The sequence below is a fragment of the Chinchilla lanigera genome, unplaced genomic scaffold (genome assembly GCF_000276665.1).
Source record: "Chinchilla lanigera isolate Chin_1 unplaced genomic scaffold, ChiLan1.0 scaffold00119, whole genome shotgun sequence".
NCBI classification, from domain to species: domain Eukaryota; kingdom Metazoa; phylum Chordata; class Mammalia; order Rodentia; family Chinchillidae; genus Chinchilla; species Chinchilla lanigera.
In genome coordinates, this window is record NW_004955520.1 from 3,002,087 (window position 1) to 3,026,832 (window position 24,746).

The window sequence follows — 24,746 nt, forward strand, 5'->3', positions numbered from 1 at the left end:
GGCCGAGGCGGGAGAGCGCGCGCGAGCCGGCGGCGCCCATGACCGCGGACACTGAGCCCCGGGAGCGAAGAGCTGGCGCGGACTGGACGGGACTGCGGCCTCCCGGCCAATCGCAGCCGCGCTCGCCGCCCCGCCCTCGCCGGACAGCTGCAGGCCACAATCCGGGCGAAGGGCGGGGGCACGCGATTGTGCAACAGAACCCAGGCGTGTGCGCGGCGAGTTGGGAGGGGTCCCCGTCCAGGGTCCGGGTCGGGGTGCACGGCCCGGTAGGAGGGGGCCTGCGGTCCTGTACCTGGACTGGGAGGTCGCCGGGACAGGCCCGGCAGCCGTGGGTGCAGTTCCTGGTCGCTTCCAAAAGAGGTCACCTTAACCGCGTGTGGTGGCGCACACCTGTGACCCCAGCACTCTGGGAGGCTGAGGCAGGACCGCAATTCTGAGCCTAGCCCGGGCAACTCTGCAACCTGCTTCAAATCCACAATAAAAAAGGCTGGGGAAGCAGCTCCGTGTGAAGGCCCTGGATCCCATCCCAGTACTGTGCTCACACACACACACACACACACACACACACACACACACACACACACCTCATTTAAAACAGAAAAGCCACCACCCTGAGTGGGTTGGGGCCTCAGCCTCCTGTTTGATGCTCGAGCTGCTGAGACTTTTACGCTGGGCTGCGGTGCCGGCAGCGGCAGAACCTGTGCCAGGCGCCGGTTTAATGCCAGCCCACGGGAGGGGGAAGAGATGGCACAGACAACGTGGGCTATGCTCTGAGTGACAGCAGACACCCCGAGTTCAGGCCCAGGGCTTAGCCTGAGGGAGCGCGGCCAGCAGACCTCAGGCGGCACCTGACAGGGCACACGAAGCCGACTGAGGGTGCTTATGGGGCTTGAGCAGGTGTGGGGTGACCGGCTGTCAAGGGCACGGCCCTCCCAACACCACAGGGCTGGGTCCTTGCCCACCCTGGGCTCTGGGGCCTAGTGGGGGTGGGCTGGGGGATGGGACCAAGGAGAGTCCCGGTGGTCCCTCAGGCAGAACTGCCCTGCAAAAGGCCTCCTGGATCAGAGGCGGGAGGGTCCTCAATGCACTGGGCACCCTCCTTTCCCGGCCGCCAGCTCACGCCCCGCCAGCGCGGCCGTCTTTCTAAGCGTCCCTCCCCGGGAGAGGTGAGCAGACAGGATGCCACCTGTCTGGCTTCCTCTGCTGCCCGCCTGTGCCCCACCCTCCAGCTGCTGGGGGAACCTGGCCTCCTTGGAAGCCCAGGTGGGCTGATGTTGGGGCCAAGGAGGTGTCACCCACTCAGGGCCGCTGGACTTGAGGTGTGCGTTCCCACAGCCCAGGGCTCCAAGACTAACGTGTTTCTGTCGGGTCCCTCCCTCCCCCCTCTGGGGAAAGGGAGAACGTGGCTTTCAACCATCGCCTCCAAGGTTCACCAGGGCGCCGTCGGCCAGCTCCCTCAAGGGTGCGGGGCACAGAGGGAGCCCCAGCGCCCATGAAGGAGAACAGGAGGGAGGGGCTGCGCACAGGGAGTCTCCCCGCAAGGTGGCCATCACACCTGGCCGGGCCACCTGGCCACCGTCGTCCCCCAGCCAGGATGTGACAGGGGGCTGCAGGACAGCCCTGGAGGCAGAAACACCCACACCAAACACGAGGTGGAGCTGAGAGCCACGTTTATTAAAAACAAAGCACAAAGCCATGAGCAGGTTAATTCATTCACCTCTTGGTGCAGGGAGGATTTCTGCTTAATCATTTGAAGAGTTCATTTCTCTTGTCTGTAAAGATGCACCTAAGAATACGTCCACGTTTTCTCGCTCCCAGTCCTCTCTCCAAATTCTGCTCCCATTTGAATTCCATTCTTGGCCTTTTCTTACCTGGACTTCTAGGTGACAGACCAACAGACCCGAATGATTTTTCATGGGTTAACAGGCAAAATCAAACAGAAAAGAGTACGAAGCAAAGTCCACCCTCAAGCGCCGCCCGACTCCGTAACACAGGCGGGGAACGCAGAAGCAGGGCTGAGGAGCCGGGCCAGGACCAGGGCGTCTGTGAGCCTGCGAACTTGTAAAGCAGTCGGGCCACAAGGACTCACAACGACGATAACGGGAAATGAAGTGTACTTTTTTAAAAAGTGCAGCTTCTCTGCTAACTCTTTAACCAGTCTGCGCTCGTCAGCATTCAAGTCAGGGACTGGAAAAGTGTAACACGGGCCAAGAACATCCACGATAATTTTGCAGATAATTCTGTTGATTTAAAAAGCCTTTGTTACTGAAATTTATACTTTCGTATTCCAAATCACCTCCAAGACTTTGCTTGCATTAATCTGAAGCACACATAACTCTGAAGAGTCAGTCATCGAGACTCATGTCGGGATGCGGACGGTCGAGGCTGGTAACGGACTTCTCAAGGTAACCTTGCTGCTGCTCAGGTCCTCGACCAGGCCTCCTGGGTGCTGAAAGCCAAGGGATGATAAGAATCGCTGATTATAATTCAAACATGCGCGGAACAGTCCCTCCCACTGCGGGCCACATACGCTGTGCTCGGCCCAGATTACAGGGCCAGAAGGGCGGCTGTGAGCAGCGGGCTCCCCTGAGACTCCTCCAGGGTCTTCACAGGGTGCTGGCGGCGTGGTCCAGGGGTGGCAGTGGGAGACCGTGGGGCGGTGGGGCCCGGTGGGCATGGTCAGCATGTCTGGGAAGTGGGGCTTCTCCTAAGACCCCAGTTAGCCTCCCCTGGAGAAAGCTGTTACAAAGGCGAGTCAGCCGGCCCCCCTGTCAGCCTTCCCCCCATGACCGCCACCTTCTGCCACCATGGCGTCCATGGGCAGCCACGCCAGCACACAGGGAGACCCCTGATCTTGGACCTTCAGCCTCCCAAGCTCGGAGTAAATCTCCTCATTAGGAAGTACTGGTGCTCGTTGTAGCCACAGAAAGTGGACTGGCGCCCAAGCTACGTGGGGCGTGTAAACGGAAACCACCGCTTCAAGAACGCTTGGTCAGACGCTAAAAGGACATCCCTACCCCTGGGTCACTAATCCCGCTTTCACGCAGGAGGCCGAGGTAGGAGCTTAGGGAGACGCCAGCCTGAGCAACACAGCAAGATCCCAGCTCAAAAGAAAAGAGTCTGCCTTCAGTAAACTAACTTACCAAGTAAATCCTTTAATTTTAAAATACTCTGCCTAAGGAGACATCCACTATGGTGTTCCTTAGAGCAGAACTGGAAAATCTAAGCATCAAATGCTGAAAAAACTATGTTTAAAGAGTGTCTCACATGTATAAAATGTAATGTTATATGCCATCAAAAATGACATTTGCATAGACAGGAGCTCTATGAGAGTTATATATACACATATATACACACATATGTCATGTGATACATACGTGCTCATACCTACTTCAAAAGACAGAAATTCCTACTGGAATAAAATTTATAAAGAGTAACAGTGGATATTTCTTTCTTTTACTTTTCTGATATTTTCTCAATTTGCCTGGGGAACCTGTATCGTCGTTAAAATAAAGCAACAACTTTTGTACATTTAAATGTTGAGTAGATGATAAGGCACTCAGGTGCCCAGAGGTCAGTATAACCTGCATTTGCTTTCAGGGCTTCCGTCTGTCTGTCCTAAAACCCGTCCACAGGGCAGCCCCCATGCAGGCCCCACCAGAACTGGCAGGGGACACGCTGGGCATTCTGAGCCCACAGCCCCGCACACTGGAGCACAAGCACGGTCGGGAGCCACGTGCACCTCCCATTAGCTGGGGGCCGTCTGAGCCCCTGATCTGCAATCCGGAAGGCCGGGCACCCAAGTGGGCAGGAAACTGTGACCGACTGTGCGGTCTCTGTCCAGATGTCCCCCAAAGGCTCCTGGAGTCACAGGTGGGGCTTGACAGAGGTGGCTGGGTCCAGGTGTGATGCTGGGGTTAAGGGTGTGTGCTTACCAAACTGACCCACTGATTGTTCCGCATATTTCTGGGTGTGGATAATGGGAAGTCCTTGCTGGGTGTGAGTGCTCCCGCCCTAAGGGCGTGTCACCTGGATAGACTACAAGGGACAGAGAGAGGGCCGCTGCTTGCTGCCTTCTGCCCGCCATGGGCTGTTTCTCCTCTGCGATGCCCCTCTGCCCCACCTCCCTGCCTCGGAGCCAGCTGCTTATGGACTGAAACTTCTACAAACTGTGAGTCAAATAAACCTTTCCCCCCTAACTTCCGGTGTTGGATAATTTGTCTCAGCAACAGGAAAAGTAAACAAGACAGCGAGGCTCAGGCAGCCAGAGAGGAACAGTGTGCGAGGGCTTCGAGACAAGCGGCTTCCTGACCCGGGCGCTGACGTCAGAGGCGAGGCTCAGAACCCTCAGCACGAGCTCTCCCTCCAGACTGCCTGTCTCCTCCCGGCTGCACCTGCGGGCTGGGCGAAGGCCTCCAGGGTCCAGGGTTTTCTTTGGCTCAGTGAGACCAACGAGCGGACATTATTTTCTATATCATGATGCAGGATCTCGTCACCTTCATAGACTGACTTTTTTCAAATTTAAACTACATTTTAAAATACACTTGATAAAAGTATTTGATTTAAAATTCTTCCCAAGTTGAGTCTGAACAATCGAGACATTTCTCCTTCACTTTTCTGAGACAGAAAACAGCGTGGGGCTCTGGAGAACCCCTCCCTTCCGTCCTTGCCCTTACCGACGTCCCCACCTGACCCGGAGCCTGGCCCACTCTCCCTCCGGATGGAGGCCGGGGTGGAGCAGCTGGGTGAGCCAGACCTCCTCGGGGAGTGCCAGAAGAGGACATTCCCCAACTCCTAAGATCTGTGTGACGCTGAAGGGCCTCCACACAAGACAATCGGGCAGTGGTGCCCACACTGAGCTGTCACAGCAGAACTGACCTCTCCATGCAGCCCAGCGGGCCCTAGTCCACCAGCTGGTACACGGGGTCCCCCACTCTCAGGACTCCAATCTTTTCCACCGTAAAATAGACCCCAAAAAGCGGGGACGACTGGTATAAATGCTTCACAGACGGGTCACACAGGCGGTAGCTGGAAAAGACACAAAGTTACCACTGAGCACAAGAGCAAAAGAACAATCTAAGCGCTCCATGGAACTCAGGCGCCCATTCCCAGGTTATTTCATAATAATACCCAGCCCTTTCCTAAAATGTCAGCCAAAGTCACAGATGCTTGGCCCAGCCACAGAGTCCCAGTTTTCTCCATAGAGCCTGAGAGCCGAAACAAGCTTCCCACGACCTCAGCTTGAAGCTGAAAGCAAAAAACCTCCATGTGTGAGAACCGTAGTTGACAGGGTTGACACGGGCACCTGGGACTCTGAAACTCACCAACACGAATGCTCGCAGAGTCTCAAAACCCTCCCACAGCTGCCGGCCCCACTGTGAGTACGTTTGAGCACTGGAGTTGAACCCTCCATGCCCGGGCTGGTGGGGTTAGGCTACTGCCGAAGATACCCTTCCCAAGGTTTATTTGAAAGAAATAAAATTAACATCACTGCAGCTTAAAAACGAAATCGAATTATACATCTGAAGGTTTCAATGAACACCCTTGTCTCTAACCTAAACTCACTGGAAACAAACAACAAAACACAGGAAAGGGGAACGGAATAGAACACAGCTCCAAAAGTTTTAGTTCTGCAGTGCTAGGAGGGAAGCCGGGCGCCAGGCACGCCCTCTCCTTGGGTGTGCAAACATTTCCACACCGAGAGCTGTAGGAGCCAAGGTTCTTCAAGTGATGAAGGAAAAATTCAGTACATAAAGAACTCCTGGGTATCGAAACTGTCACAACCTACTCTGTTCCATCTTCTCTAATATTTCCCCATGCAATTTCAGCTGCTCTCATGTTCTTTGATGTTGGTTTTAATTTTAATTACAACAAACATAATTAAATAAGAATTTGAGGCCTTCATTTGTAAACGCACATATAAATGTTTCTAAGAATTGATATGAGAGGTAGTACAATTTCAAAATGGAGTATTACACATTTAAAAATGTATCAGGCTGGCATAATGCCACACACCTGTAATCCCAGCACTGTGGGAGGCTGAGGCAGGAGGATCACAAGTTCAAACTCAGCCTGGGCTACTTAACAACTTAGCAAGACTGTCTCAAAATTAAAAAAAAAAAATGTAGAAATTGTAGCTCAGTGTGAAGGCCCCAGCTTCTACTCCCATTACAGAACAAAAGAAGGGAAGAAAGCGAAGGAGGGAGGGAGGAAGGAAGGAAAGAAGGAAGGAAGCAAGAAAGAAAAGAGATAAAAAGCACAAGATTCATCTAGTCCAGAAAGAAAGAGGAACTTGACAAGTGCTCAGTTACCAGAAGCGAGGACATGGTAACCCCCAAGCAAATCAGGGGTGCCCCGCCCTGGGGAGCCGGTCCTAGGCACCTCAGCCCCTGACCCAGAGACGACACTGAGATCACAGGGCACCCGCGAGTCTGACCTCTTCAGGGTCTGCAGCGGCTCCTTCCGGTCGATGACGCCCGTGTCGGGGTCCACCGTGGTCAGGATGCACCTGTCACGTAAGCGCCGCGGTCAGACGCAGGCAGGACCAGGCCGCACCAAGCTCCGCAGAGACAGGACGCATGCTTACCTGGGGCAAGACATTACCTTCTTCATCTCCACGTCCCCAATGACCAGGTCATCCCAGGAGTCCTAGGAGGAAGGGCAGGCGGCTCAGAGTCGGGCCTCCTGGCCTGAGTGAGCTCGTCACGTGACTGGTCCTAACCATCAGAGCAGCAGGGGAGGCATGGCCACACAAGAACACTCCCAGGAGACCACAGCAGGCGGCCGCGGGCTCCAGAGCGCCTCTTTCCTTCCTGGGGCACCAAGGACCTGTGCCTGCTGGGCCAGCACTGCAGCCCTGAGCTCTGGCCCCAGCCCCGGGTCCAGCCACACACAAGCACCGAGGAGGGCACCCCAGGCCCTGACAGGGGCCACCCCCAGTTTACCTCAGGGTTGCGGCACACCCTCTCCACTTAGAGGGGGATGTAAACGTGACTCCTACCCTTTCAGCCCAAGCAGCAGACCTAGAGGGGTTGCCACGCTTTCTCCGGGTCACGCCGGCAAGACGCAGGACAGCTGGGGCTGGAAATCTTTCTGACTTTGAAGGACTTTCAAACACTTACTAGCTTTCAACTCCGCAGCACACGCACATAGACACACAAATACCACCACACAAATACAAATATACACAGATATGCTCATACACATACGTGTATATACATATACATGTATGAACATGCACACACAGATGCACTCACATACAGGTACACGAAAGAGCTCAGTGTTATGCAGACATGCGTGACATGGGGGTTGCAGAACCCCTCCTGACACTCAGATCTGGAGGTGCCCCAGCTCTTCAAGCAGCATTTCTCACTCTACCCTCAACTTCCCACATGCTTCAGTCGGGTGTGCCCAACCCGTGCCCCCTCTGGACAGCTCGTGGTGCAGCCCCCAGACGCAAGATTTGAGCTGGTGTGTTTCATGACTGGGTTGCAAGGTGCCTGAGCGCGGACCGCATAGGGGGCCGTGGAAGGGGGCTGGGGGGACCTCGGTGTGACACTAGCCACACCCCTGCACCCACCACAGTCTACTTGAGTGGGTGTCATCAACCCATACGGGCTTGCAGCGTGCAGAGTAAAACACGAGATTACAGACAACAGCATTTCCACCTACCTGCGCCCGTGCCTGTAGCAGAAATGTGGGATTCCTCATTTAATTATTAAACCTGGGCCGGGCGTGGTGGTGCAGGCCTGTAACCCCAGCACTCAGGAGCCTGAGGCACGAGGATCGTTGCAAGTTCGAGACCAGCCTGGGCTACAAAGTGAGGCCAAGGCCAGCCTAAACTGCATAGCGAGACCCTGCCTCAAAAAGACCAAAACAAAAAAAAAAAAATCTTGGGCTTGTGTTATTTAATAAAGTAAGTTAAAATGTAAAATGTGAAGTTCTGTTACTGCTATAATTAACTGTACTTTAGTTTTTATATGCGGCCCAAGACAATCCCTCTCCATGTACTGCAGCCTAAACGAGCCGAACGGATGGATGCCCACTGTCTCACCCTTGTCCACGTTAACACCCGCCACACGGGAACGCTAAGTATTGCCAAGGAGACAAAGGGAAAGGCAGAACACTTCGGTAGAGATTTTTCTGGACATTTCTGGTCTCTGCTGAGTCCCCAGGTACACAAGTCCAACCGTGCACACACACGCACACGTGCACACTTGTACACACCCAGGCATGGGAGTCACATAGACTGCGTCATAGAGGGGGCCTGTGTTGCCAACCATCCTTCAGGAAACTGCTTCGGGGGGGACTGTTCCACCTCCCCAGCCCCCAGCCGGCAGGTGTCTGCGCCCTTGTAGGCTCAAGGACACCTGCGCAACCACTCAATCTCCAGGGCCAGCCGGGACTTATCACGGCCCCGCCCGACGGCAAAGTGCAAAGTCACCGGGCGTGTGGTGAACTTGCCGGGGCTCTGACCTGCAGTGGGGGGGGGCGGAAGGGGAACAAGGTGTCCTGGGCGGAGGGCAGCCTTAAGGCCAGACGCTGTGCCCCCATAGGGCACCTCAGCCATGGACGGGAGCGGGCGGAGCGCAGGACTCACTCTCCTGGAGCCTGCCCCAACCCCTTTCCCAGTGGACACGGACAGAACACTTCGAAGCCACCCACCTGTGGGGCTTCTGCGTGGCGACCAGGACAGGAAGCAGGTCTCCTGCACAACAGGGCAGACGCCCTCCCTGCTGCCCAGGACCGGACCACAGAAGGCTCTGTCTGCACCCGGAGATGCCCACAGCACCCAACACAGCCCTGGCCACTTCCGAAAATACTGACCACGGCGCCCAGCAGGGTTACTCATCCTAACCTGATCACTGTCCGCGTTTTGGTAAAAAGCATTATTTGCAAGGGGAAAAAAAGCCAAGCCTATTAAATGTAATTATTAATTTAGTTCTCAGAGGAAAATAATAAAATTTAAATCAGTGAAAAATTAAATTAAATCACAGGAGAATCTAAAATTTGTACTGTATTCTTTAAGATATACAACTCAGGGAGGCACACTCTCCCGCCAGATTCCAGGGCGACCCCCCAGGACATGACTGGGTGTGCAGGCGTGCGCCTCCTGCTGGTGAGTATCCTCTCTGCAGTCTGAAAAACATCCAGGCCCTAGGGCATGCAGGAAAGAGGGCAGCCGTAACCAGGGAAGAGGGAGCCAGGCTTTTTTTTGACATGGAGAAAATGTCAAGGAGAAAAAGGGAGGCTATGCGTAAGGGGCGCCGCTCCACGGGACTGACCCTGAGTATCGGCTGTGAACGCACACACAGCTTGCAAGTATGCTGCTGAGACGGCATATGGTTTCCATCCCAAGCAGACCCCGGAGAAAGAAGTAAAATGGGGCAGGGTACCCCGAGAACACACATGAGGGCGACTGCTCACTTGAGACCTTCGTGAGAATCCATACAGACCTTGCAGACCTTCGCCTGGAACCAAAACAGGCTGCTGTAGACTATCGTTTCCTTCCTCTACACACACACACACACACACACACGATTGTGTGCACATGGCTACATCCATATTGAGGGAACAGCTATAGAGAACATCTACATCTATATACCCACCCCATATGAAATGTCTATTACATGTACACATGCATACACACATACACACGTGCACACAAAGCCCTTCTCCATGTACACACGCAGTCTAAGAGTGTACATCAGGTGAGAATGCAGGCCAACGTGAGTGTCACATCCCTACCAACCACCAAAGGACACTAAGACACCTAAGAGGGGGGACAGACACATGCGCAGCCTGAGTGGCCGCTGAGAGTTATCCTGACGGGCGCAAACCATGTCACTGATCCAACTCAGATGACAGTGACCGAGCCCTCAGGAGGCCACGGAGGTGACGTTGTCCCCGCCTTCCCTCCCTAACCCCGCCCTGTCCTGGTCCCTCCTCCGTCCCAGCTGCTGGCCCTGTCACGGCGACTCACACATTTTGAGACGGTGCTATACACACACTATTAGACACACAGTAGTTAAAAACTACTTAGGCAAAAATTGAAGGAATGAGTCGGTGAATGAATACACAGCTCCTCTTTGTTTCACAGCCCCCAGCAGCTTTTCTGATTTCTGGCTCTGGTCCTGGATGATGCCAACGGCCCGGAAGGTCACCGGCTACCGGGGCTAAGGACGCACGGGCACACCATTCGGGCGCTCGAGAGGAGGGCGTGAACCTGTATTGTGCTCATCCTGGAAACACTCACAGCGCTGCCGAGCGGGAAGTGTAACAGAAGTCGCAGCGTCACGGCGCGCACCAGCACCTGCGGACACATGGGGTGGCCTGCGGAGACCGGGCTGTACAGCCTCCTGCTGGCAACCGGAGCCGTGCACACAAAAGAAGCAAGATGAACTCAGACACGAAGAAAACACGCAACAGAGAGCGAGACGCTCAGGGCTGCTGCCAGCGTCCCACAACACCGTTTCACACAAACCTGCTTCTGTCAAAGGTGGAAGGTGCACACGCCACAATCACCATAAAAATCACAGTGCAATAAACACGTAAGCCAGCCTCACAGTCGTTCACGACCATCCTCCTGCGTTACGAACGGTGCATAACTGTGCACACTGCACTTCCTGTGTACACGGGGGCTGCTAAGCACACGGGACATGTGACACGGCTTCCACACCACCAGGGGACAGGAACGGCAGGCGCCACTATCACCATGCGGGGCAACCTCACGCACGCACATGTGACTGTTGGCCAAGCATCATTTCTGTGTGCGCAGCTACGAGTACCATCTACAGAAATGATCCCGAAGCCTCCACGCCAAGACCTCAACATTGGGCGTTTTAACACAAACCTTAATTTTCTTCTCTTTTTGAGAAGCACTGTAGTCCCAACAGCGCACACTGAAAATCATCTCAGTGCGGAGTTTTTCAGTGTCTGGGACACTGAAGAGGTGTCCCAGCGCCGTTCTGCAGTTACCGACACCAACCCGGGGCCCGTCAGTGCAGCTCAGTCCCAACGCTAAGGACCAGGGGCGAGTGCAGACCCCAGGCTGGGGGCTCTGGCCTGTGAGACGCCCAAGATGCCAGTGCCAAGACTCCTCACCAACTGCTCCCAATCAGAGCCTCCCTCACCCTGCCCTGAGATGGGCACCTCACCAGAAGGATGCCTGTGACTCAGAGAAGTGCACCACCATCACCGGACTATTCTAAAGACCACAACTCAGGGTCAGCCAAATGAAAGAGCTGCAGAGGGCAAGACCTGGGGCTGCGTGGAACCCCCCGCCCTGTCGAGGTACCCCCTCCCCCCAGCACCTCCAGCGTCTGGTGGCTCAGACCTACTGGGACCCCCACCTGTCAGCATTTCATGGAGGTTCCTTCTCTCAGGCAAGGTTGATGAACACACTGGCCACTAGGGCCCCGACTGGCCCTCAGCCCCCTCTGTGTCCTGCGATGTGTGAGAGTAGGTGAGTGTGTAGCGGGGTGCTCGGAAGCCCCAACCCTGAAATCCCACCAGGAGCTCCAGGAGCTGCCCTCTCACCATGTGCCGGGGTGACCGAAGGACTCATCACGATGACAGGGGACACCTGCCTCACTGCTGTCACTCAGGACATGCCAAAGGGTTAGGAGCTCTGCGCCAGTGACCAGGGGCCACAAGCGAACACACAGCTCCCGCTTTACCACCACGGAGCCGTCTCAACCCTAACACGGCTCTGCTGTTCCTGACACACACAGGCAAATGTTCCACACTTTGATCCCTGCAACACCACCACAAAACCCCATGGCACTTTTCCTGTACTTGAGCACAGCTGGCACCAGCAGCCATCGGCACACGCAGGGTGCACACCTGGCCCGCACCCGCCCCGGCCAGACTGCACCGTCCTGTGACTTCAGCCCCCACCGCCAAGAGCCCAGCGCACAGCGACACCGCGTTCCCATCAGCAGCCTCAGCACTCATCTCAGAGACCAGCACCCAGGAGGCCCTCGCGGAACACCTGCTGCACATGCGAAGGCTGCGGAGCTCTAGGCGATGGTGTGAGCGTGGGGAGCAGGTTTTCTCAGCCAGTGAAATCTTCACGCGAGACTGAGACAGGTGGGGCCCGAGGCGCCAGAGAGCCCTGGCTCCCACGCTGCGGACGGTAAGGATCTCAGATGACACTGAGAGAGACGGAGGAGTACGGGGATGGGCAGGAGCCTCCACGACGTGTGACTCCAGACCAGCGTGAAGTTTGGGGAAAGCGATTGGCAACTGAGGCAGAGTCACCGAAAGGCGATCCCTGGTTTCCTAAGACTAAACCTGGAAATGCAGGTGAGGACGGTTGTACGAAGTATGAATTATGTAAGAGAAAGTGGAAAACTGCAGCCACGACGGCCCACGCAAGGGCACGGCAGAGGCCTCTGATGGGCGGGTGAAGAGTGCTCACCCCGGCTTCCCGAGGACCCGCGAGGCAGAGGCACGGCCTCCTCGAGTGGCTCAGGGAAGCAGGGGTCTTCAGCCGACCTTCACGACACTGGGCGCTGTTGAAGACCCCCACTTAGAGCAGTACGGTGCTGGCTTCTTTCCCTGTTTCTAAACCTCACTGGATTTTTCAAATTACCCACAGAACGTACAGGGAAAGGTTCCTTTTTTGGCAGTGCTGGGATAGAACTCACAGCCCCACGCGTCATAAGCCAGTGATCTTCCTCTGAGCTATATCCATCCCCAGCCAGAATGTTTTTTTTTTTAATTGCTTTTGTAATTAGAAAAAAATAACTTTATCTGGAAAAGCTTCCTGATTGATGAGCAGGCGCTCCTCGTGTGAGCGGGATCGAGCTACACAGCCACCACCACGTTCACCTCCAGAATCCCGGAGACGTATTCCTAATTTTGCACCTGACCTGTTTTTTCTAATATTGCACCTAATTCCACCTAATATCAGGCCCGTCTTCTAATCTTGCCATTTCCTTGTTGCACCGCAGGTGGGGTGGGGAGGATCTGTGTCCCGACAGCCAGGCCCAGAAAGTCCTAGCTGCAGGGCACACAGGAGCCTCAGCCTTTCTTGGCGACTTCCGCTCCCTGGGGACCAGGGACACCTGTGACAGGAAGGGACGAGGGTGTGCACCCCTGCCGGGGACCTGCTGGCTGCGCACTCCAAAGGGCAGGCATGGCAGTGTGTCCCGGTCATACGCAGGCTGCTCTCACGAGAGGCCATGCTGGAGACCGAGGTGGCTCATGGACGGACACTCCCCGCCCTGAGGTGCTCGGCCCTGTCCCCGAGAGGAGCCCAGAGGCCCCAGCCTCCCCAGCAGCGTGTGGCTGCACACCCTTCAGCCCCGGCGTCCAGTGCCCCAGTCAGCCCTCCAAGGGACACACAGAAGCAGGGAGAAGGGGTCCCCAGATGACCCAACCCACCCCTCTTCCGCCTCTACTTCCACATCTGGATTCAATGGGCCGGGCTTCTGGAGCTGCTGGAATGCAGAGCCACTCCATAGCTACGGTTTGTGAACGTTTGTGCCCCTGGATCCCACTCACGGGGACACCCTGTCAGACTGCACACTTCCTCCTGGAGTGGAACAGGGCACGCAGGGCAGGAGAGTCAGGCGAGTACCATCCGATGGCCGAGCCGCTGCCTGTAACTCCGCTCAGCAAGGTCTCCGTGGAACGTGACCACGTGGGGCCAGGCGTGAAGCAGTCCGGTGGGATCCTGAGAAGGGACCTCGGGCCACCGCGGGAGGGTCAGACGGGACCCAGAGGAGAACAGCTGGGACTCAGCGCAGCTGGCCTCTGTGTCCTCAGACTCAACCAACGGTAGATCAAAAATACTGGGGGGAGACCTGCGGCTGTACCGACCACACAGACTTTGTGGTCTCCATTCCTGAAATAGTGCAGCATAACAACCATTTACACAGCGTTTCCATGGGGTGATGCACAGGTGAGCGGAGTCTCCAGAGGGTGAGCGTGCACACACACACACACACACATGCATGTGCATACACACGCGCGCGTGCACACACACACAGGGAAGCGTATAACCTTAGGGCAGCAAAGAACCTTCAAAATTGTTTACTAAAACCTGCAAACGTTAAAATAAAATTGAAAAACAAAGCCAGGTATGGTGGTACATGCCTGTAATCCCAGTACTCAAGAGGCTGAGGCAGGAGGATGGCAGTGAGCTCAAGATCAGCCTGAACTACACAGCAAGACCCTATTTCAAAAAAACAAAATAATGCATTTTAAAAATTATTAGAATGCTCAGTGAGGCCGGGGCAAGCTCACACAGGGAGGCTCCCAGGTCCCCCGCACGCTGCAGCTCCTGCCAAGTGCACCCTGGCTCTGTTGTGTCCCCGAAACCAAGTGGGGTCACTTACTGCTGGAGAAGAGCCCAGTGTCTGGAGGACAAGCTGCCCGGGCGAGAACAGCCACGGACAGGGCTGGCCAGGCCGCAAGGTCGGGATGAGCGTCCGGGACTCACCTAACCCTGCCCGTTGGTCCTGCTGTCCCCAGGGGCGGCGACAGGGATCTGGTGCTGGTAACTGCAGGTGGACACTGACCCCAGCGGAAGCAGAGGCACAGGGAACTGCGGTCTTCACCGTGGCCTGCCCGCTTGGGTGACCAATGCGGGCTGCACTCAGAGAGGCTGGGGCCTTTTCTAGACGGTCACCCGGGGCACAGCGCCTGGGACATGCTGGGACAGAAGCAACGGGTGCAAAGCCAGGCAAACACACCCCGCTGCAGCTCTGCAGGGGCAACTCCTTGTTCAGTGTGCATGCTGGGAAGCTGAGGCAGGAGGGTGGCAAGTTCTAGCCCACCCTGGGCAACTTAGTAATTTACAAGACACTGTCAAAATACAAATAAAAAGAGCTACGGATCCAGCTCAGGGTGAAAACCCTGGTTCAACCCTCAATACTGGAGAGAAAGGAAGGAGGGAAGGAGACAGGCAGGCAGGCAGGGAGGGAGGGGGATGGCGGGCAGGGCCTCTCTGTGATGGAAGGGGCTCGGACAAGAGAGAATGGACATCCTTGAGCTCGGTCACTGGGTGCCCCAGGACCCTTCTTGGTTCCTTCATTGATTCAGAAAGGAAAATGGCTTTCAGGTCCTTCTCACGTGCTTAAACAAGTAAACATGGCCTTGGCCTCATCCTCCTCGACAGTCCCTCTCCGCCCTCCAGGGGGCAGTAGAGAGCGCCTGCTGGCCACTGGCCAGGGCAATGGGGGCCCAGCGCAGCTCCTCTAACAGACCAGGCAGTGGCCTCACAGAGCCACACTAGCTGTGCAACCTCCAGCAGGTGACTCAACCTCTCTGAGCCTGTGTCTCCAGCTGAAACAGGAATAAAACTCTGCCTCCTTGACCCCCACGAAGATCACACTGGTCAGTCTTCTCTCTCACACCACAGGAAACCAGCGTTTGACAGAATAACCCTGAACCCTTCAGTATACAGCTGCTCTGGTGTCTTCCACTCTGTTCTGATCTTTCAAATACAAGCTGTGTCTGACCCGCTGCAGGGAGACTCCAGCCGCTTCAAGTCCGGAAGGGACGTGGGAGAGTCGACCAGACAGTGCAGTCCGGGTTCAGCATGGCAGGCCAGAGCGCGGTGCTGTGTTAGACCCGCGCTATCGCTGCTGCTCCCTCCAATGTCATGGCACTGCCGTCCTCAGCCACGGGAGCTGGAGCCGAGCCGGCACTCACATCCCAGAGGAAACTCTGACTCCCCCGACATGGCCATGGTCATCGGGGACAGACGAGTCCGGTCATGAGGATTTCCCACATTTCCAGCAGAGAGAAAGGGTGGGACCAGGAGGTCCCATGGGTGCCGGGGCTGGGGCTCAACCCTGCAGAAGCTTCTGGAAGAAGCACTCCCTCAGGGGCGCGTGGCACAGTTTCCACCAGCTGCCCACACGCTGACAGCATTGAGTGAGGACAGAGGAACAGGACAGCCCAGAAAGCCCGCAGCGGTCAGGAAAACCGGCCTGCTCACAGTCAGCTCACAGGTAAGACGCCTGGGTGAGGGCGCCACACTCCCCGAACTCAAGCACAGCACCCCGGCCCTGCTTCCTAAAATCTCCCCGTACCCTGAGCTCCACACCAAAGTTCAAAGTCTGCAGGGCCGCAGGGCAGACCTTGCGCAACAGCCCCCCGTGACCCCACATTTTGCAACCAGTAATGGCCTGGACCGCACACCGTGCTTACCTTCGGTTTTTACCCCGAGTTGCTTTGTTAAGTATTTGTGTGCATTACCATTTGCCATTAATATTTATCAGAGCCCCGCTAACTGAAAGGGTTACCGTTGTGTGGTGGCACCAGGTAGACAAGTTACGGCATCTACGGGGCGTCCTTACTTCAGGCAGAAGAAATCAGCAGCTGAACATCACTTCATAGTAGGGGGTCCTTATTTCTAATGTGCATTCTCAGAGGACTTCCCAGAAAATCGGAGTGTGCTACCTCATTTCCCGTTTCCAGGGGCCCATCACAACAGAAAGAAACGGTCTCGGAAGCACATCTTCTGACACATTGCTAAACGTTCTACACATTCCAAAGGCCTGACAGCAGGTTGGCTTATGGAACCTTAGGCACAGGAGATCAGAAATTTTCCAGCCGGGGACACCTTGGCTCTTTGCTTGGCTCAAGAACTTACCCACAAATTAGTGACCGCATGATTTACCTCTCAGAAGAGACAAATCAAGGAAAATATCATCCCCAAAATAAAGCCTCTGAGAAAGTAAGGAACAAGCAACTAAGATCTGGCGGAAGAACTTTTGCTTCTGAGATTAATTTCTAAGCCTCAAGGAGTACATTTTCATTGGAGCCGCACAAGGATGCAGTGACTGCTTCCTCCCCGTGCTGCTCTAGACATCCAGGGAATGGAACCCGAGAACCAGGCAGGTCTACAGGAGCCTGGGGCCCCGCATTTGCTCAGGGCCTCCCAAGGCCCTGCATATAATTCCGCTTCAGTTACTCCCTTTTTCTTAAAGTGGCTCCCGAACTGCAGATACTCCAGTCTAAGCCGGGCTCACCCTTGGGGAGACAGAGTGCACCCCTGCAGACATGGGGTCTCCCTTCCCAGCGCCCGCTACGCCCCACCGCTCACCCCACCCCCTGCGGCCCCAGCTCCACGTCCCTCCAGACTCCCGGGCTGGGGACCCCTGGCACACACCCCGGGACGCCCCAGCCAGCCACGCACCTCCTCGAAGGCGTCACAGCCCGTCACCACGATGTTGGGCCGGAAGTACTCCATCTTCACCTTCTTCTGCAGCCTGGTGTTCAGGTCGACCAGCGAGGCCTCCGTGTGCAGCAGGACCGGGCTGCAGTCGGGGTAGGGCACCTGTGTGAGGCCGGCACAGCCAGGTCATGCACGTGCCCAGGTGGCTCAGGCCACCTGTCTGTCACAGGAGGGTGGGGCAGTCACAACAGAGAACCTGCTGTCCACTGTCTCGGCCACAGCCTGGGCTGGCCCCAGCTGACATCGCTGCCCACCCTCTCGGCCTGACCTCTCACTGTTAGACACAGCAGCGACCTAAGCCTTTCTCTCCTCCTGCTCACGCGAAGGGGCTGCTGCCAGCCCGCCACACTCTAGTTAGAATTCTTTCAACACTACCATTCGCTCAACAAGCATTTCTCGGGCACCTTCAGGTACCAGGTGGGGAAACAGCACCCACAGAGCAAGCAGCCTGACCTGAGCCCTGCCCTTGTGGGGCTGTGACCCCAGGGCTACGTGTGGGGAGCAACTCCCCGGCACCCGCACTTTAAGCCCTGGATCAGGGCCTCCCCCGGGCTGGCAGAGGACTCCTCTCCCCAGAAGGACCCTGCGGGGGCTGCCCACTGCTGCTTCTGCTACCCTAGAAACCATTTAAACCCAAACTTCTGCTCTCACTGCTCAGATTCCTCTGAGAGACCATGACCAGGTGCCGCCAGCTCCTCTCTGCAAAAGCTCCCGAGCCCTCCACCCCGGGCCAAGGGGCACCCCCACTCCCCTCCATCCGCAGGACCACGCCCCTGGGCCAGCACCGGTCCAGCCCAGGTCCCAGGAGAGGCCCTGCAGGTGGAGGAGGAGCGGGACTCACCCGGTACCCGAAGTCCTTCACGTTGGGTAAGAGCTCCTTGGACGTCCGCCCCTTCATGCTGGTCTCGTACTGCACCAGCCTGCAGGCTTCCGTCTTCAGAAAGCGGGTGAGCCACTGTGCCACCTGGTCACCACAGTCCCTGCCTTTGACGTCCAGGCCAAACAGCCTGTGAGGGCCAGAGGAGGACAGCAGGTCATGGACTCGGGGCCCAGGGCCAGGGCCAGAGGTGGTGCACGGCTGTGCAGTGGCCCCTGGTGCGGCAGAGGGGAGGGTGGGCACGGTCCAGGGGAGGGCAGCTCAGCCCCAGCGGAGCCAGGCCAGCGGGTCTCGCTCACAGGCAGACACTGCCGCTTCCAGGGTTTGGGCTGAGGCCCAGGAGCTGAGATCACACACCCCGTCCTCCCAGCCATCCCCCAGCCCCGGGTCAGCTGTCCAGTGGCCACTGTCTCCCTGCGCACCGGCTGAGGGCCCCGATCTGAGAAAGGCCCCCGCAGGCACGGGACCACTGTACTCGGATAACTTTGCTTCTGACTTTCGGCAGCTCTGCCACCTTGGCATCCGCGCCCGAGCTGACCAAGCTGCCTCCCAGGACACAGTGACCACCAGCACCTGGACGCTCGAGTCAGTGCCACTCCCCTGGACTCACCACCTCCTCTAGTGCTTTCCTCCCGGCCAGGCCACCATCCCACTGCCCGGCGGCCCCAGGGCAGGTACTGTACCAGACACCCAGGACCCTCTCGCCCACTGCCCACCAACTCACTCGAACTGACCTCCGGAGCCTGCCGCCACCCGGCCTCTTCCTGCCCCCTTGCTCCCGCTGCAGCCCGAGCACCCCGCTGCTCCTGATGGCCGAGGCCTCCTGCTTCAGGAGCCCGTTAGCATAACCGATTTCATTCCTCATGGCGGCCACGGCCACGTGTGCAGATCAGAACTGGCCCGGGCACACCCACGCGCACCGACCCCCCGCCCGGCCTCTGTCTCGCGCAGTCGGTACTGTCCTCATCGGCAGGGCCCTCGTACCTGCAATCAAGGAGCGCGTTCGAGGAAGGCAGCTTGCAGGGCAATACCAGCTGGTCCATGCCGGGTGCCCGCAGGACCAAGGACCCACCCTCAGGGGTGATGGAGACCAGCACAAGGCGCGGCTCCTGCCGGGCAGTGACCATGTGTCCATCCTCCTTGACAACCATCCAAAACCTGCAGGACACAGATGGGGGCACCTCAGGGACCTCACCGCCTCCTGGGGTTCCCCCTCCACTTCAAACTCTCTCAGACCTGATGCGGGCCCCAGCAGCTGCTCCCTGGACACCCTGGTCTGGCCAGTTCTTCAGGTCTAAAACTGCTCTCCCCAGAAAGCACTTGTTTCATGGCAGGGCCCCCCAAGGAAAGTGGTTGCCTAATGCACAAATGGGTCCAGGTTCAAACACAGCCAATGAGGAGGCCGTGCTACCCCTGCTTCCTCTCAGGGGCCCAGGGCGCCCCCTGCTGGCACCACCTTGCTCAGAAGCCCCCAGGCCTGTCACCACCACCCCCACCCCACCCCGGCTGAGGAAAAGCACACGGCTCTACACCCTTTCATAGAGGACAGCAGGACCAAAGCCACTGCCCAAGGAGGCCAGAGCCCAGGAAGAAGGCCCCTAATGTCATCCTCTGTTGGGTTAACGATTCACAGTTATTGTGGGCTGATCCACGAGTGGACAGCAAAGGTTTAAATAAACGAGACAATTAAAATGATTACAGGGCTCCAGGAGGGTCCAGTTCTCTTACAATATTTAAGATTCTCTGGGTTAAGACCCAGACTTTATTAGGTTTTCAAATAAAGAGGGGGATACTCAAGAAAATGCAGGAATCTGGGCAGGACTTGGGAATATGTTAATTTAGGAGGGAGCTGGGGATGTAGCTCAGCAGCACAGCACCTGCCTGGCAAGTGCAAGGTCCTGAGTTCAATTCTCAGTACCAAAAAAAAAATAAAAAATACTCAATGTAGGAGAACTAAGTTAACTCCAGGAAGGCCTTCACAGCAGGAGTGAGATGCTGCAGCTACAGCCTCCTCTTAGTTAACTGGGGTTGGAGTCAGACGTCCTCAGCTGTGGCCTTGTCTTGTGCTTTGAGGCATCTCAGCTTCACAGGCCAGTACAGCCTCAGTGGTGACCAGTGACTCACACGTAAACATGGAAAGCCACGCGGTTAATGTAAGTTCTGCTCAGAGCTGCTTCACACTGCTCCCCACCAGTCCTCTCCAGAGACTCCGCGCTGGCCTCCTCTGCTGGTCACAGCGGCCTGCGGTCCCACCTTGGGGCACCCAGGGCCGCCCCTCCACGCACACAACCTGGCACTGAGCTTGGAGTCACGGAAGGCAAGGGGGCTGCATTCGAGCTCTGCTCTGCCGGGCAGAGGCCACAGTGCCTGCTCAGGTCTCCAACCAGATGTTCGCACGAGCCTGGAGCCGGGAGCTGGGACAGGGACTGGGACTGGGCAGGCCAGTCCTGATCTAGCGTCTCAGAGATCTGGGCGCACCATCCTTGTGTGGTCCCCGGGAGAGTAAGTTTCAGCGTCACCATCTGGGGCTGAGCAGTGCCTCTGGAGGAGGGACCTGTGCCAGTGTGGACAGTGGAAGCGACTGCACTTGATCTTAGCCAAAAGGCCAGGAAGCGATGGAAGAGGCTGAAAGTCGAGGACTTCCTCAGTGGGAGTGAGGAAGAAGGATGGCCCCTCTGGACGAGGGGCAGCTCCGGGACCGTGGGGACCCTGTAAGCCCGGGGCTCCGCTGTCCTCTCCAGGCGGCAGGCTGCGTCCGTGGCTGGCAGGCGCCACGTGGTAAGAGTGCCGGTGAAGGGCTGCCGGGCCTGTCGGGACTCTCCCCTCAGTGGGTGTGGGGCCCGCAGCGGCTCACCACTCTAGGGAGAAGCCACCCGCTCCTTTCTAGAAGTCCTGGTCCCCAGGTTCTCTGATCCGCTCAGCCTCGGGGTTCTGGAACTCGGGCTTTCCTGCCTATTCTGTGACACCCCCACTCCCCACTTCCAGCCTCAGCCTTTGCTGCAGAGATCAGTGACCCCACGCTGAATGCAGAACCAGCGCCTCCCCAAGATCTCCCGTGCTGGGATGCAGTCCTCCACACCCACACGCTAACAGCACTGGTGGTGAGACCTTTGTGGAGTGATCGGTCTTAAATTCCCATAAATGGGTTACTCCAGGCAGGGATCAGCGGATTACGGGCTCATAGAAGGAGCGGCTCCTGGGCTTCCCAGCCTCCACCTCAAGCTTGATCGACCTCCGTTATTTATAAGATACCTGGTCTTGGGTATATCACTATGGCAACATAAAATGGACCAAGACATTGCTCTGGTTAACCTCCCCAAGCCCACTCCCCTTCACACTCCACCCATGAGTCCCTCCAAGATCTGCACATGCCAGATGGGAGCCCAAACATGAGTGACACCGTCTCCATATCACCCCCGACAAGCCCTGCCTGGGCAAGGCTTCGGGTGCCCTGAGGCCCACAGCCTGCCCTCGGCTTTCCTCTGCAGAGCGCACGGGACACAGTGGGCTTAACAGTGGGAACAGGGCGGGGAGGCAGGTGGCAACACGCAGGGAGCCTGACGCTGGGCCAGGGCAAGGACAGAGGTGCCGGGTAAAAGGCTGCCAGCCCTAATGCACCTCAACCGCCTCATCACCTCTCCGGGTAACGAGACAGTTTACCTCTGCGCACCGCAAGTCCCTGTAAATGAATAATCCGCTCTGTTCTGCAGAGCTGGAAGGAAGGGTAAGTCTGGAGGGTGTGCTGGTTTTTACAACCAAGTTCTCTCACCCGAGACTGACGCAGGACTCAAGCTAGACGGGGGCACCTCGATCTCAATCGTACCAGCTGGCAGAGGGTCAGGGGAGGGCAGAGCTCAGAGTCCCTGGAAGAGCAGCAGTGCCTGAGGGACCACAGCAGGGCAGGTGGAGCCCAAGGCCACTGAACAGTCTCCTTGTCACGTGACAAAGTGGCCTGGGGCTGCGGGCTGAGCCCAGGGAGGAATCGGGACACAGACAGAGTGAGCTGCAGACACAGCACCAAAGGGAGAGGGGACTCAAGCCCGGGGGCAGCCTCGGCCCGCCCCCGCCATGCCCGAGGTGTCCGTGCCCGGGGCGTTCAGCCAGGTGACCTTGAAAGACCCCGGAGCTCCGGGTGCACAGCCAAGCACAAGCACAAACACGCTCAGGCTCTGAACAAAGGGCCCAGCAATCTGGGCACTTGTGGAGGGGAACCCCGGCCTTTCCCACAATCCCAAGGCACACAGGCTCAGCGTGGAACGAAGTAACAGCACCCCTTTTCCGCATTCTAGAAATACTTGTCCTTTTCTTTCTGTAATCTCAGGCTGAGGGAGCAGCCATCAAGCAGAGTTCTCCGGCAAGCTTGCTCTCAATCACGAATTAAGACCAAGTTCAATTTTTTTGAGAAAGCTGAGGTTAAATGACTTGGTCTCCCGATCCCGATGCACCCTCCCCTCACAGAAAGCGCCTCGGGGCTGTTCTCACACTCAGCCGAGTTCAGATCCCTGTCCGCAGGATGGAGGGAGACAGCAAGATCCAGCCCACAGCCCGGACTTCACCCCCAACCACCCCACCCCAAGGAGTTGTTATTCCAGACAAGGCGGAGTTGGTACCGTTCTACACACTTGACGATGCCCACAGGAGCAAAAAAGCCCAGGCAAAGGACACACACAGGGCTTTCCGTCGCGGGGGGCAGTCCCAGTGAAGCAGTGATAATAACAAGTGGGAGGGCAACAGCACCCCGGGGGGGCGGGGGGACACATAAGAAGTGGGGATCTCCGAGATAACCACAGTCTCGCAAGAGAGGGAGAAAGAACCCCAAGTGCGCTTTCCCGACGTGCAGGGTGTGATTCCGCATCTCCCTCCAGGACAGGACGCCCCGCGCCAATGCCCCAGGACTGCCCAGCGATGAGCAGCGGGCTCTGCAGATCCTGTACGCTTGGACAGACTAAACATCGTCACGGTCCCAGAGAAACCCTTTCATTCCAGCACCAGAATCACCCTGGGAAGCCAAAGGCTCCACAGGCCAGCTTCGCTCCCGGTGATTCTCCTTCTTTCGGGCTGGGGGGACCCTCAGGGGGTGACAGTTGTAAGGATCACTCCAGGATTAGAAATTTGGGTTCAGGGGCGAACAAGGCGTCCCCAGTGGGTCACACGGCGTGCACACACCACAGCTGTCTGAGACGCGGAAGTTTCCAAAGCAGAGAAGCAGACCTCAGAACCGTGCACACGCGCACGCTGGTGACCCAGCGCCGCACACGCACCTCCGCTGGAGGGTCTTCCCTCCGGAGCCTGCACGCGGAGTTCTGCGAAGCCACCCCAGTGAAGCTGCCATCCTAGCCCTGAGATTTCAGCACCAGGCCCCGCGTAGGCAGGGGTACCCCACAGTGAGGGAGTAGGGGACTCGGCCATCCCCTCCGTAAGGGCTGCAGGGGCTCACAGGGAGCACAAGTCTCTTGTGACCCTCAGCCACGTCCTGACTGGTGTAAACGGCCACACGGACATCACCGGGGCAGAATCCCCAACTTCCCAGGGGAGCAGCAGCTTGCAAGGTTCGGGAAGCACTGAGAGGCGCTTCTGTCTGTCCCTGGGCATTTACCAAATGGACAGCCACCCTTATTTGCTCCACTTGCCATCAGCTGGACCCGATAAAAGTCTGCATCCTCCCGCGGGGCTCTGGTAGAGTCCTGCTGAGACCGAGTCTCTCAATTCACAAACCCATTCCACACTCACACAAAGCTGCCTTTGCCTCACTCTGACCTCACTGATGCCCCCCCCCTCCCCCCCGTGTGCACCTTCAAGGCAAGCTCCACACCGAGGCCGCCGGGAACCACCTGGCACTCCCAGGGCCCCAGACGGAGTCCTGTCTGCTCCACACTTTCCTCTCTTTCTTTCTTTTTCTATTACCAGGGTTGAGGCTGAACTCAGGGTCTTCACAGCGAGCTACATCCCCGGCCTTCTTTTCTGATTTTTTCTTTTGAGGCGGGGTTTGGCAAAATCCCTCATTTCCCGGGGGTTGGGCTGGAACTTGAAACTCTCCTTCCCCCGCGTGCCAGGGAGCCAGGGTCACAGGTGTGCGCCCGGCCCAGCCTCGTTCCTCACTGTGTTGGTCGGGCTCCCGGGGCTGGTCTCAGAGCTGGAGAACAGGCAGGACAAGCCGCAGGCCACCGCCCCCAGGGCACCCCAGCCGCGGCCCCAGGCGAGCCTAACGCAGGCGCGCGACAGCGCCGCTTTGCTCGGGTCTGCAGCGACAGCATGGCCGCTTAGGCTGCTTCGGTACAGACACAATGGCAAGCTTTGCAGCTAACCGGAGAACTACGCGCGGAGGCCCTTGGTAGAGCAGCCTCAGCCAGGACCTCGCTCCGCCCGCTCGGCCAAGACGGATCGGACCAGCCCTTTCCAGCGAGGCGTCAAAGGTCGGCCAGCCTGGACGTGCAGTGCCAAATCTCCGGGCTCCTGGCGCTGCCACCGACAGGTCCTTTGCCCGAGATCGCCTGAGCTCCGGTGCCCGGGCCGGGGACAACCCCGCCCTCTCTCCACGTGACCCGGAGTAAACTCGGCTCTTGACTCCGGGGTCCCCGCGCAGGAGGAGCCCACCGCCAGCAGGGAGCGAGCTCGGGCCTGCGCGGGCCTGCGCCCGGCTCTGCCCGGCTCCCGTGCTGGCTGCAGCAGCGCTGC

General features: G+C 57.4%; 1 protein-coding gene across 1 annotated transcript; it reads right to left on the reverse strand.

Moving 5' to 3' along the window:
* Positions 1–1,653: 1,653 nt before the first annotated feature.
* Positions 1,654–24,746, reverse strand: LOC102021272 (mitochondrial amidoxime reducing component 2; the record flags this gene model as incomplete). Its single annotated transcript, XM_013507064.1, is given in 8 exon segments — positions 1,654–2,449; positions 4,879–5,028; positions 6,437–6,508; positions 6,587–6,648; positions 17,156–17,296; positions 18,036–18,201; positions 19,056–19,229; positions 24,377–24,746. Coding segments are annotated over 7 exon segments (1,112 nt in total), but the record flags the coding sequence as incomplete, so codon positions are not given.